The sequence below is a fragment of the Schistocerca serialis genome, chromosome 2, assembly GCF_023864345.2.
Source record: "Schistocerca serialis cubense isolate TAMUIC-IGC-003099 chromosome 2, iqSchSeri2.2, whole genome shotgun sequence".
In the NCBI taxonomy this organism is placed as follows: Eukaryota; Metazoa; Arthropoda; class Insecta; order Orthoptera; family Acrididae; genus Schistocerca; species Schistocerca serialis.
Window position 1 is genome coordinate 167,041,328 of NC_064639.1, and position 13,748 is coordinate 167,055,075.

Genomic DNA, 13,748 nt, shown 5'->3' on the forward strand with positions numbered 1-13,748 from the left:
ATAGATACGAAACCCACGCCTACTACAGTAGTACAAGTTTATATGCCAACTAGCTCTGCAGATGACGAAGAAATTGAAGAAATGTATGATGAAATAAAAGAAATTATTCAGATAGTGAAGGGAGACGAAAATTTAATAGTCATGGGTGACTGGAATTCGAGTGTAGGAACAGGGAAAGAAGGAAACATAGTAGGTGAATATGGATTGGGGCTAAGAAATGAAAGAGGAAGCCGCCTGGTAGAATCTTGCACAGAGCACAACTTAATCATAGCTAACACTTGGTTTAAGAATCATGATAGAAGGTTGTATACATGGAAGAACCCTGGAGATACTAAAAGGTATCAGATAGATTATATAATGGTAAGACAGAGATTTAGGAACCAGGTTTTAAATTGTAAGACATTTCCAGGGGCAGATGTGGACTCTGACCACAATCTATTGGTTATGACCTGTAGATTAAAACTGAAGAAACTGCAAAAAGGTGGGAATTTAAGGAGATGGGACCTGGATAAACTGAAAGAACCAGAGGTTGTACAGAGTTTCAGGGAGAGCATTAGGGAACAATTGACAGGAATGGGGGAAAGAAATACAGTAGAAGAAGAATGGGTAGCTTTGAGGGATGAAGTAGTGAAGGCAGCACAGGATCAAGTACGTAAAAAGACGAGGGCTAGTAGAAATCCTTGGGTAACAGAAGAAATATTGAATTTAATTGATGAAAGGAGGAAATATAAAAATGCAGTAAATGAAGCAGGCAAAAAGGAATACAAACGTCTCAAAAATGAGATCGACAGAAAGTGCAAAATGGCTAAGCAGGAATGGCTAGAGGACAAATGTAAGGATGTAGAGGCTTATCTCACTAGGGATAAGATAGATACTGCCTACAGGAAAATTAAAGAGACCTTTGGAGATAAGAGAACCACTTGTATGAACATCAAGAGCTCAGATGGAAACCCAGTTCTAAGCAAAGAAGGGAAAGCAGAAAGGTGGAAAGAGTATATAGAGGGTCTATACAAGGGCGATGCACTTGAGGACAATATTATGGAAATGGAAGAGGATATAGATGAAGATGAAATGGGAGATACGATACTGCTTGAAGAGTTTGACAGAGCACTGAAGACCTGAGTCGAAAGAAGGCCCCCGGAGTAGACAACATTCCATTGGAACTACTGACGGCCTCGGGAGAGCTAGTCCTGAAAAAACTCTACCATCTGGTGAGCAAGATGTATGAGACAGGCGAAATACCCTCAGACTTCAAGAAGAATATAATAATTCCAATCCCAAAGAAAGCAGGTGTTGACAGATGTGAAAATTACCGAACAATCAGTTTAATAAGCCACAGCTGCAAAATACTAACACGAATTCTTTACAGACGAATGGAAAAACTAGTAGAAGCCGACCTCGGGGAAGATCAGTTTGGATTCCGTAGAAATACTGGAACACGTGAGGCAATACTGACCTTACGACTTATCTTAGAAGAAAGATTAAGGAAAGGCAAACCTACGTTTCTAGCATTTGTAGACTTAGAGAAAGCTTTTGACAATGTTGACTGGAATACTCTCTTTCAAATTCTAAAGGTGGCAGGAGTAAAATACAGGGAGCTAAACGCTATTTACAATTTGTACAGGAACCAGATGGCAGTTATAAGAGTCGAGGGGCATGAAAGGAAAGCAGTGGTTGGGAAGGGAGTAAGACAGGGTTGTAGCCTCTCCCCGATGTTATTCAATCTGTATATTGAGCAAGCAGTGAAGAAACAAAAGAAAAATTCGGAGTAGGTATTAAAATCCATGGAGAAGAAATAAAAACGTTGAGGTTCGCCGATGACATTGCAATTCTGTCAGAGACAGCAAAGGACTTGGAAGAGCAGTTGAACGGAATGGATGGTGTCTTGAAGGGAGGATATAAGATGAACATCAACAAAAGCAAAACGAGGATAACGGAATGTAGTCGAATTAAGTCGGGTGATGTTGAGGGTATTAGATTAGGAAATGAGACATTTTAAGTAGTAAGGGAGTTTTGCTGTTTGGGGAGCAAAATAACTGATGATGGTCGAAGTAGAGAGGATATAAAATGTAGACTGGCAATGGCAAGGAAAGCGTTTCTGAAGAAGAGAAATTTGTTAATATCGAGTATAGATTTAAGTGTCAGGAAGTCATTTCTGAAAGTATTTGTATGGAGTGTAGCCATGTATGGAAGTGAAACATGGACGGTAAATAGTTTGGACAAGATGAGAATAGAAGCTTTCGAAATGTGGTGCTACAGAAGAATGCTGAAGATTAGATGGGTAAATCACGTAACTAATGAGGATGTATTGAATAGGATTCGGGAGAAGAGAAGTTTGTAGGACAACTCGACCAGAAGAAGGGATCGGTTGGTAGGATATGTTCTGAGGCATCAAGGAATCACCAATTTAGTATTGGAGGGCAGCGTGGAGGGTAAAAATCGTAGGGGGAGAGCAAGAGATGAATACACTAAGCAGATTCAGAAGGATGTAGGTTGCAGTAGGTACTGGGACATGAAGAAGCTTGCACAGGATAGAGTAGCATGGAGAGCTGCATCAAACCAGTCTCAGGACTGAAGACCACAACAACAACAACAACAACAACATCTTTGTTACAAAACTTGTGAATTTCAGTTTAACAATAAATCGTAAACTATTATTGATATGATCAATATTCAAGTATTTTTGGGATCACCATGAAAATTTATGGAGGATAGCAGATTAAAATTCCTGTGCCTCAATTTCCTGCATTACTACAGAATTAAATAGTTTTCATAAATGTTTCCCTTTACGGCCGATCTTAGGTCCGCCATATTTAACACGGCTACGTCTCTTTGGTCACAAATGGCTTCTGCTGAGATTCCTTATGACGTAGATTCTCGTGTGTCTCACTCGCACACTATAGTTCTTAGGCCTCAATATACAATAGACTTCTGAGAGTTTCCCCATCTCGTGGTGAATCTGCGCCCTTGTGGCATACGGTCCTGGACGACAGGATTCGTATCACAATTCTGTAGGCTGCCTCTTTCGGCCAAATATTTAAATGAGAGCGCAATGCTCGTTAACTCACACGTGGCGTCATGTGGGTCACCAGTGGGTGGAAACGAGTGCAGCCCACCCAGACCCTCGTGAGTATCACAGGCTGTTCATCCTCGTGTGTACTCGTTATCCATGTGTCGTGCACTTGGGTGCGATAACCGACACCAGATGTCCTGATACACTGCAGCAATGCCCCAGCCACTCCTCAGGGGCAGACCAGGACTGTGGACGACGGTGACTCGGTGGCTAGCAGGCCGCGAAGGCACCTTCCCCAGCCGGACAGTTGCAGTACACTGGCTGAAATCTGACAAGGGTGACTGACCACACACCAGCTCCCTGCATCAGTGAAATTTTCCAAGTCCTACAGCCGCACCACCACACGCGAGTTAATCAGTCGACAGGTGGCCACTCGATTATCGTCACCCAGTTTTAGCCGTGGTTTCTCTGAAAATCAAAAGCCTTTCATGCACTCCTGCTCCAGACACAGACAGACTGGTGCTACAACTAAATGCTTTGAGGTCCCAAGGTCGATTGTTCATACCCTTATAACTACGCTTCTGACATAGTCCTAGTGGGAGGAGTGGGGGGCAGGTTTCGCAGAATTAAACTTGAAGTATGTGAATTTATTGGTAACACGCAAGTGTTCTGAGTTACAAATTGTTACTTCACTACTGGTCACTGTGTTGCGGTGTCAGTAGTTCTATGCATCTCGGTTGTGACTGGTGTCTCAAACCCCATCCGGCTGGAGTGTTTTGATATAATATCGAAAATACTGTCCAGTGACTTACTCGATTAGCCCATCGCCTATGCTGCTCTGTACTGCCTGGCTGGGGCCGGAGAAAACCTTAAGAAATTTACATTTCGTCCGCTGAACTTTTTTGGGGCACAGCACTACTGAAAGACAAGATAGTGAATGCCTTTCTGAAAAAAAGTTTGCAGTTGCCTATAGAACAATGAGTGCAACCATGTGTGTGTGCTGGTTGTTTCAAGTATGCTGCAGAAGTTTCACTGGGAAGCCCTCACACTTCCTCCATACAGTTGGAGTAGGCAAATTACGCCCTCAAGGAATTTCTTTGAATAGCACTTACATCGATGGGCTTGACGCAAGGTTGTTCAACAGCAAGATACGCATGTAGTGATGGATCGATTCGAGACGAGCCGCCGCGGTTCACAGTCACGATATCTCCATATGCGATTTCCTAAAGTTTTGGAGCTCCATAGAGAGACGTTAGTGGCTGTCAGTTTGTTCCGGACGCCTGGGTACAATCGTGGTTTTCTAGGCAACCGAAACCATTTTTCATTGAAGGTATTACCCATCTTGTCTCACAGTGAGGTAAGCGTATTAATAGTTATGGTGATTACTTTTGAAGGAATAAACAGTTTATTTACTTTTTTCCATCTGTCTCGTTTTCATGAGACTGCCTCTTACAGAGTGCTCCTCATACCGCCATATAGGAACCCGTCGGCCAGTCGGAAATGGCGCAAGCCCTACTTCCTGAGTGTCGTTTACTTTATGATTACTTACTATGCACTGACGATAATCAGTTTTACATTAATGATTTGTGGTAAGCGGAATCGTTAAGAGCCACTAGTATTTCAGGACTCGTTGTATAACGTGAAGGCGTACTAGTTTCCAGCAAGTCGAAATTGTTCGTACCCTCTTAGTTGGTGGATTAGTTCGCTTTTCAGCAAGTATCAGGACAGGATATTTTTTTCTGAAAGGATTGAAGAATACAATGTTTGCGAGGTGCTAGAGTGGCCACCTAAGTAGTATCAATTGTAGCTTAAAACGCAATGCAGCCTATAAATAGATATTCTGAAAGGGAATTAAGGTTCAGGCACCAGAGATACAAATATTGAGGATAGGCAACGACACTGTAATCTATCAGAGATGGCAAAGGATTTGGAAGAGCAGCTGAAATAAATAGATATCGTCTAGAAAAGCGGTTAAACATGAACATCAACGAAAGTAAAACACGGGTAATGGAATGTAAATAAATCAAATTATGCGATTCTGAGGGAGTTACTTAATGAAATAAGAAGCTAAGAGTAGTAACTAAGTTTTGCTATCTGGGTAGCAAAATAACTGTAGATGATCCACTTGAAGAGGATAAGAAATGTAGAACTGGCAATAGCAGAAACAGGATTTGTGTGAAAGAGGAATTTGTTGACATCGGATGTAAATTTAATGTTAGAAAGTCTTTTCTGGAGGTATTTGTCGTCAGTATAGGTTGGTGTGTACGTGAATCGTGGATGAAATAAATTGCAGACAAAATGAGTACAGAAGGTTTTGAAATGTGTTGCTACAGAATAATGCTGAAGATTACATGGGTAGGTTGTGTAAATAATGAAGACGCAGTGAAACGAATAAGACGGAGGGGGGAGGGAGGGGGGGGGGCAAAGAAATTTGTGCCACAACCTGATTTAAGGAAGGCACTATTGATTGTAGACACCTTGAGGCATTAAGGAATCATCAGTTTGCTAGTGAATAAGAGTAAAAATTAATGAGGATCAAGGATTTGCTGTAGTAAAACGAACTCTTTTGCCAGGCCGTGAAGGCCTAAAGGTCTAAGGTATGTCGACCGGCCGCCGTTTCATTCCTTGCCTTGCAGTATCGTGTGGATGCATTATGGAGGGGTTTGTGGTCAACACACCGTTCTCCAGGCTGGTTTGCAGACTTCCCAGGCTGTGCGGTCGCTTCAAATCGATCAAGTAGCTACTCAGTTGTCATCACGAGGCTGAGTGCCGTCCGTGCTGGACCTCCGGCCCAGAAAAAATCCGTGGCGGTATGGGAATTGAACCCGGGTCCTTCACATGGCAGCAATCTGTGCTGACATTTACTTCAGCAGAGATTTGGACTGAAGACCACAACAAAAAAAACAGCATCGGCAACAACAACAACCATTACATCAGTCGTACAAGTGCACAGTAAGGCACTCATTCAACACTTAGCATTGTGTTACATGTTGGTGGGCACATGATCAGGTTATTTTGCCATCGTAACGTTGGTTATCAATTGCTCAGTGAAGCGTCAAAGAAACTGGTGTAGACATGCGTATTCAAATGCAGAGATATGTAAACAGGAAGATTACGGCAATGCCTATATAAGACAACAAGTGTCTGGCGCAGTTGTTAGATCGGTTACTGTTCCTACAATGGCAATTTATCAAGATTTTAGTTAATTTTAACGTGGTGTTGTAGTCAGCGTACGAGCGATGGGACACTGCATCTCCGAGGTAGCGATAAAGTACAGATTTTCCCGTACGCCTATTTCACGAGTGTACTGTGAATAAAAGGAATCCGGTAAAACAACAAATCTCCGAAATCGCTGCGGCCGGAAAAAGATCCTGAAAGAACGGGGCCACCGACGGCTGAAGAGAATAGTTCGGCGTGACAGACGGGCAACCCTTCCGCAAAATGTTGCTGATTTCAATGCTGGGCCATCAACAAGTGTCAGCGTGCGAAAACCATTCAACGAAACGTCATCGATATGGGCTTTCGGAGCCAAAGGCCCCCTCTCGTGTACACTTGTTGACTGCACGACATAATACTTTGCTCTTCGTTTGGGCCCGTAAACATCGACATTGAACTGGTGATGACTGGAAACAAGTTACCTCGTCGGACGAGTCTCGACTCAGATTGTATCGAGTGGATGGACGTGTTCAGTTATGGAGACAACCTGAGGAATCCATGTCAGCAGGGGACTGTTCAAGCTGTTGGAGGCTCTGTAATGGTGGGGGGCGTGCGCAGTTGGAGGAACATTGGACCCCTCATACGTCTAGATATGACTCTGATTGGTGACACTTGTCGTATCCTGCCCACTCCTCTAATATAGGGTGCCTAGGAGTGTGTTTTCTCGTATAGCTAGACAACAGTTCAAGCAAATCTGCAGTTAACTCCCACGCACTAGCAAACTGACAATTCATTAATGCCTCAAGGTGTCTACAGTCAACAGTCCCTTCCTTAAATCGGGTTGAGGCACAAATTTCTTTGCTCCCCCTCCCCTCTTATTCGTTTCACTGTAATCAGGACAGCAAGTTAAAGTGACAATACTTAACTTTACGTTTTCACAAACAGGTGTCGCAAGCAATTGGCGACATGCAGTAATCAGCGTCCTTTGGTATATACCCGTTCAATGGAAGCAAAACGCTACAGTTCGTAAGTCACTGCTAAAGCATTTGGAAAACGGCTCGTCTTCTATTGCGGCCGCGGCTAGGCGCAGCGGCGCTTATATTCTCTTCGTATAGGGGCCGCTCTTGTCGTGGTGTCGTCCTATACTACTGGCTGACGTCGTCTCAAAGCCCTCTTTGCTGTAACGTTCCACGCCGACGTGATGGCGCTTGATGTTACGCCGGAGCAACACGTACCCAAGCATACTGTCTGATCACCTACATCCATTAATGTCCATTGTGAATTTTGATGGACTTTCACAATTCCAGCAGGACAATGCGACACCACACATATGTCCAGCATTGCTACAGAGTGGCTCCAGGAACACTCATCTAAGTTTAAACACTTTCTCTGGCCACAAACTTCACAGAGATGAATATTATTGAGCATGTCTTGATGACTTGCAACGTGTTATTCAGAAGAAATCTGCACCCCTCGTACTGTTAGGAATTATGGACAGCCCTGCAGGATTCGTGGTGTCAGTTCCCTCCAGCACTAATTGTGACATTAGTCCTGTTGTAGCACTTTTGCGTGCTCGCGGGGGCGCAACACTATATTAGGCAGGTGTAACAGTTTCTTTGGCTATTCAGTGTATGAAGGGAGCGAGAAAGACGGGGTGTTCAAAACGTCTCTCCGCAATGACGTATGATTGTTAGCCGCGCATGCCGTATGATTGTTCGCCTGCCTAGGTTACTTCCCTTCAAGTGGACTCTCCCAACATTCCACTGTTTCGTTTATCTCAGCCAGCGTCAGTAGTATCGTTGGTGTGTGTCGTTACGTGTTGACGTGTTGACGTGTTTCGTTTTTGTCACTGTGAAAATGCTAACCATTGAAGAATGTGTGTTTGTAGCCGAACAAGTGTTCAAAGCTGGCTGTAAATACACAGTGTCAGTTCGTCAACATTTAACTCAGTTTTCCCGGAGACAACACTCCAACATCGCGATAGTGTGCGAGATTTGACAAACAAATTTCGAAGTACGGGTTCAGTGACAGAGCCGGTCGGGGTGGCCGAGTGATTTTAGGCGCTACAGTCTGGAGCCGCGCGACCGCTACGGTCGCAGGTTCGAATCCTGCCTCGGGCATGGATGTGTGTGATGTCCTTAGGTTAGTTATTTTTAAGTAGTTCTAAGTTCTAGGGGACTGATGACCTCAGAAGTTGAGTACCATAGTGCTCAGAGCCAGTTGAACCGTTTTCAGCGACAGATGCACCGAGAAGTGGTCGTCCTAACGTTTTGTCTGAGGATAAACTACTCGATATTTCCGATAAAATGTCCATGAGCCCGAACAAGTCAGCAAGAAAATCGAAAGGAAATCGATGTTAGTGTCGGAACGGCCCAAACAGCTGTAAGGAAAAAATTAGAAATTTCCCACACAAAGTGAAAGTCGTGCAAGAACTGAAAAATACTGATCATGGCAAGAGACTGCATTATTGTCAATGGTTGAAAAATTTCGTACAACAAAATGAAACGTTTTACTGATGAGGCGTGGTTTCATTTATCTGGGTACATGAACTAGCAAAATTCTCGTATGTGGAGTACTGCAAATCCATTGTGTATTCATGAGAAACCACTTCATTCTATGAAAATAGGAGTTTGGATTACAATTTCTAGACGTCGGATTGTGGGTCCCATAATTTTCAAGGAAACAATAAACGCACAACGATACTGCAGTGATATTCTGTACCCATTTATAGGAGAACTTGTGTTAAGTGAAATACTGAACAGTTATTTTCAAAAAGATGGTGCAACCACGCATACAGCTCGCGTTTTAATAAATGTCACGGCTTGCTAGTGTTTTTGGTGATCGCATAATTTCACAGGGACTTTGGCCTCCACGATCGCCTAACCTAACACCATCTGACTTTTTCTTTGAGGTGCAGCGAAAGCAACTGTCTAAAAAAACCGTTCAAAAGGCATCGATGAATTGAAAACTGCAATATCCAGTTTCACTGCTTCTGTTATAGAAGAAATGTTACAGCTTGTGTTTGGAAACATGATTATACGAATTGAATTGTGTATGCAACAGCAGGGGAGCACTTTCAACATTTAACGTGAAAATTTGTAATTAAAAATGAATATTCAATGAATTAATAACTTGTATTTCACTGAGTTTCATTGCGGTATATTCACTGCGGCCTAACAATCATACGACACTGTGGAGAGACTTTTCGAACACCTCGTACTAATTGTTAAGGTGAGAGTTATCGCAGATCAAGTAGATTTTTCTACTGTTTTTCTGGCAGCGATGTTGCATGCTCCATTGTAGCCAGTTTTTGATAAAGATGGTGGCTGGTGCATATGGTATGGTGTGGAGACAAAGAACAAACTTGGAACACCACAAAATACTCCTTATGTCTGCACAGTGAGTGCCACGCATCTGCCCCGAGGCTAGCGAACACTCTAGTGAGAGTGAAACTTCCTGGCAGATTAAAAGTGTGTGCCCGACCGAGACTCGAACTCGGGACCTTTGCCTTTCGCGGGCAAGTGCTCTACCATCTGAGCTACCGAAGCACGACTCACGGCCGGTACTCACAGCTTTACTTCTGCCAGTACCTCTAGTGAGAGTGATAGCGAATCGATCGGAGGTACCTGAGGCCCGATGATGGTGCCGAGTCTGAGCAGCTGCCACACGGCGGCCGCCGTGGTCCAGGCGGCGGCGGCGAGCAGCGCGTAGTGCAGCGCCACGCCCAGCCAGCGGCACGCGTCTGGGTCCTCAGGACGCCACAGCCACGACGGCCGAAACGCGTCGACGGCGGCCACCGCCAGCAGCAGGTCCCGCGCCGCCACCGCGCTGCCCAGCTGCAGCAGCATGCGAGTCCTGCCGCCGAATGCAGAGCTCAGTAAGAGACCGATTCAAGAACAAGAAGCACAACTGCGAAACGCCATAGTGGAAACGTAGTAGTTGAGTTGGCTACGTGAAAGATTATCAAGATTCACTCTTTACCTGCAATTGTGCTATTTATGCCTGCACGTTGCCATTAAAATTTCAACAAAAAAATGGTTCAAATGGCTCTGAGCACTATGGGACTTAACATCTTAGGTCATCAGTCCCCTAGAACTTAGAACTACTTAAACCTAACTAACCTAAGGACATCACACAACACCCAGCCATCACGAGGCAGAGAAAATCCCTGACCCCGCCGGGAATCGAACCCGGGAACCCGGGCGTGGGAAGCGAGAACGCTACCGCACGACCACGAGATGCGGGCAAAATTTCAACACCAAGAAGGATAACAAACAACGAACTTATCTAAAGTGTACATGCACAATGGTAGTAAGAGTAGATGATTACATCTGCAGGTGATTTGGGGATGATTTGGGGATCTGCCAACGGCCTTGCTGCAATGGTATGGTTCCCATCAGATCACCCAAGTTAAGCGCTGTCGGGCTTGGCCAGCACTTGAATGTGTGTCCGTCCGGGTCAGCCAAGCGCTGTTGGCAAGCGGGGTGTACTCATGCCAGTTGGAGATACTTGGTTGAGAGGAGAGGCTGCGGCTCCCGTCACGAAAGTGGTTTACGTTATCGTGTTGAAAGATTAAGTAGCATCGATTTCGTAGATATGAAACAGCCACCGGTATTAACACGCCAGAAATTTGACGTTTCCCTCCCAAATTGCAGGTTATGCGAACCACAGTTGTTCGTGTTACGTACCCGATGGCACCCTATCCCACCATGCCAGATGGCCAGTCCATATTACAATTACGACGACGAATAAACGGAGCTTCTGTGGTACTGCCTGGGGTTGAGGATGGCCGTTCAACCAGTTCGATATTGGCATGACAGTCGGAGGATCCCATCCAATGCTAGCAGCAGCATTGCGGAACGACAAACTGCGAGTTCAATAGGCCAAAAGCCAGCCTCTGTCAAATTATGACACGTGCTGGTACTGGATGGTTATCATAAAAGTGCAGCTACTGATGAGGTCCACTGTGGGCAGTAATTAACTAATGACATCCACGTGACGCTGTGGCAGCCCGTTGTGGCCGAGAGGTTCTAGGTGCTTCAGTCCGGAACCGCGCGACTGCTACGGTCGCAGGTTCGAATCCTGCCTCAGGCATGGATGTGTGTGATGTCCTTAGGTTAGTTAGCTTTAAGTAGTTCTAAGTTCTAGGGGACTGATGACCTCAGTTGTTAAGTCCCATAGTGCTCAGAACCATTTGAACCAAAAAATGGCAAGTGTCACCTGTGCACCTCACTAGAAAACACTGGGACACAGATACTCACTTCTCCAAAAAATGGCAAGTGTCACGTGCGTACCTCACTAGGAAACACTAGGACACAGGTACTCACTCCTCTCTGAGGGGTCATCTGATACTGCACCGCATAACACAGCCAATAGGAGATGAATGATTTTAAACGTTGCCTACATTAAAAGCAAAGATCTCAGCCGTTCAATAAGACCACAGGTACTGTCTGTATCAAAATAGATTTCACATACCAGACGTTAGTGGTAGTGTTCCCCTAATTCTTTCTCATTCCGACGCCCTGGACAAAAGAGTCTGCGTTAAGTCACCCCTTGCTAAAGTGAGACTTTCTCCAAAGCCACAGAAGGTAGACATTTCGAGTGTAACAACTGTAGGAAAAGTAATTATATTGTCCGCAGCTCGTTGTCTTGCGGTAGCGTTCTCGCTTCCTGCGCACGGGGTCCCGGGTTCGATTCCCGGCGGGGTCAGGGATTTTCTCTTCCTCGTGATGACTGGGTGCTGTGTGTTCATCATCATTGACTCGCAAGTCGCCGAAGTAGCGTCAACTTAAAAGGACTTGCAATACGGCGGACGAACTTCCCCGCATGGGGCCTCCCGGCCAACAATGCCATACGATCATTTCATTTTCATTTCAGTAATTATATTACGATATATTTTAACACGCTGTGATTTTTAGAAACCCAGAAATGTGCATTTTTAATCTCTCTGATCAAGAAGCTTTCCTCCTCTTCTCGAAGGCCAGACATTACCAGAGATTAGTATTGGTTAATTAACCATAGCAGACAGACGCTTCTTTTGACAATTTCAGTAGCCATTTTGTGCAAGCGTAATATGAGTAATTATTACAGCGGCTTCGAGCGTATTTAGCACGTAAAAGTATCACATATGGGATCATGTTGCTAATTTGACAATCTACAGTGATCTACGTAGATCAGAGAAAAAGTGAATGAAGATTTCTCTTGTTCATCACTGAATAGTCACTAATCGTCCCCTCAAATTTCCACATTCGCCGAATAAGCTGCCGGAGAGGACGAAGTCGTGGAGAAACCAAATTGTTCCCACACCTCGCAATTTCAACAACCACAGTCATAATAGTAATGTCTAAGGGACTTAAGGGTAATTTAACATAATAGTTACGCATTAAAATCACAGATTTTATATTGAACGAGATATTAAACGTCGTATAAGTGCTTTACTTTGATCTGAATAGATTGTCCCATTCAAAGACGTTGGCGCCCAATATTGTCATCCCATTCCTTTGAACTACCATTTTATTACAATACACTACATCTACATCATATACATCTGCAAAATTACTCTGCAATTCATAATTAAGTGCCTGGCAGAGGGTTCATCGAACCACCTTCAAGTTACTTCCCTACCGTCCAATCTCGAACTGCGCGCTTAAGAAAGTAACACTTAAATATTTCTGAGCAAGCTCTAATTTCTCTGATTTTATTATGATGATCATTCCTCCATACGTAGGTGAGAGGCAACAAAACATTTTCACACTCTGAGGAGAAAGTTGGTGATTCAGATATCATGCGAAGAATCCCCTGCAACGAAAAACGCCTTTATTTTAATTATTGCCACCCAAATTCAGGCATAATATCTGTGGCGCTCACTCCCCCAGTTCGTGATAGAACAAAACGAGCGGCCCTTCTTTGAACTTTTTCGATGTACTCCGTCGATTCTCTCTGATGCGGATCTCACACCGCACAACAGTATTCCAGGAGAGGGTGGACAACCGTAGTGCAGGCAACCTCTTTAGCAGACCTGTGACATTTTCTTTGTCTTGCCAGTTATTCGAAATGTTTGGCTTGCTTTACCCACACCTTTAACTATGGGATTCTTCTAACCTAAGTTATTCGTAACTGTAATCCCTAAATATTTAGTTGAATGTGCAGACTTTAGATTTGTGCGATTTAGTACTCATGTGGAGGTGGATGACTTCACATTTTCCATGATTTAGAGTCAACTGCCTCTTTTTGCACCATACAGATAGCTTGCTAAATCATTTTGCAATTCATTTTGATTATCTGATGATATTAAATGATGATAAATGACAGCGTCATCTGCAAACAATCTAAGAGGACTACTCAAATTGTCTCCTAAATCGTTTATGTGATCAGGAGTAACATAGAGCCTTTGACACTTCCTTGGGGAACACCAGATATTTCTTTTTCACTCGATGACTTGCTGTCAGTTTCTACCAACGGTGACCTTTCTGACAGGAAATCATGAATCCAGACGCACAACTGAGACAATAGTCCATAGGCACGCAATTAGATCAGAAGTCGCTTGTGAGGTTCGGTGGCAGAAGCCCTCTGGAAATGT

The 13,748-nt window shown here is 44.2% G+C and overlaps 1 protein-coding gene across 1 annotated transcript in view; it reads right to left on the bottom strand.

The window, feature by feature from the left end:
* LOC126456875 (uncharacterized) overlaps window positions 1-13,748 on the bottom strand; it is a 249,809-nt gene that overhangs the window by 86,301 nt on the left and 149,760 nt on the right. The window contains exon 11 of the mRNA XM_050092695.1: window positions 9,796-10,024. Coding sequence (XP_049948652.1) covers window positions 9,796-10,024 — 229 coding nt within the window. The remainder of the gene's footprint in view (window positions 1-9,795; window positions 10,025-13,748) is intronic.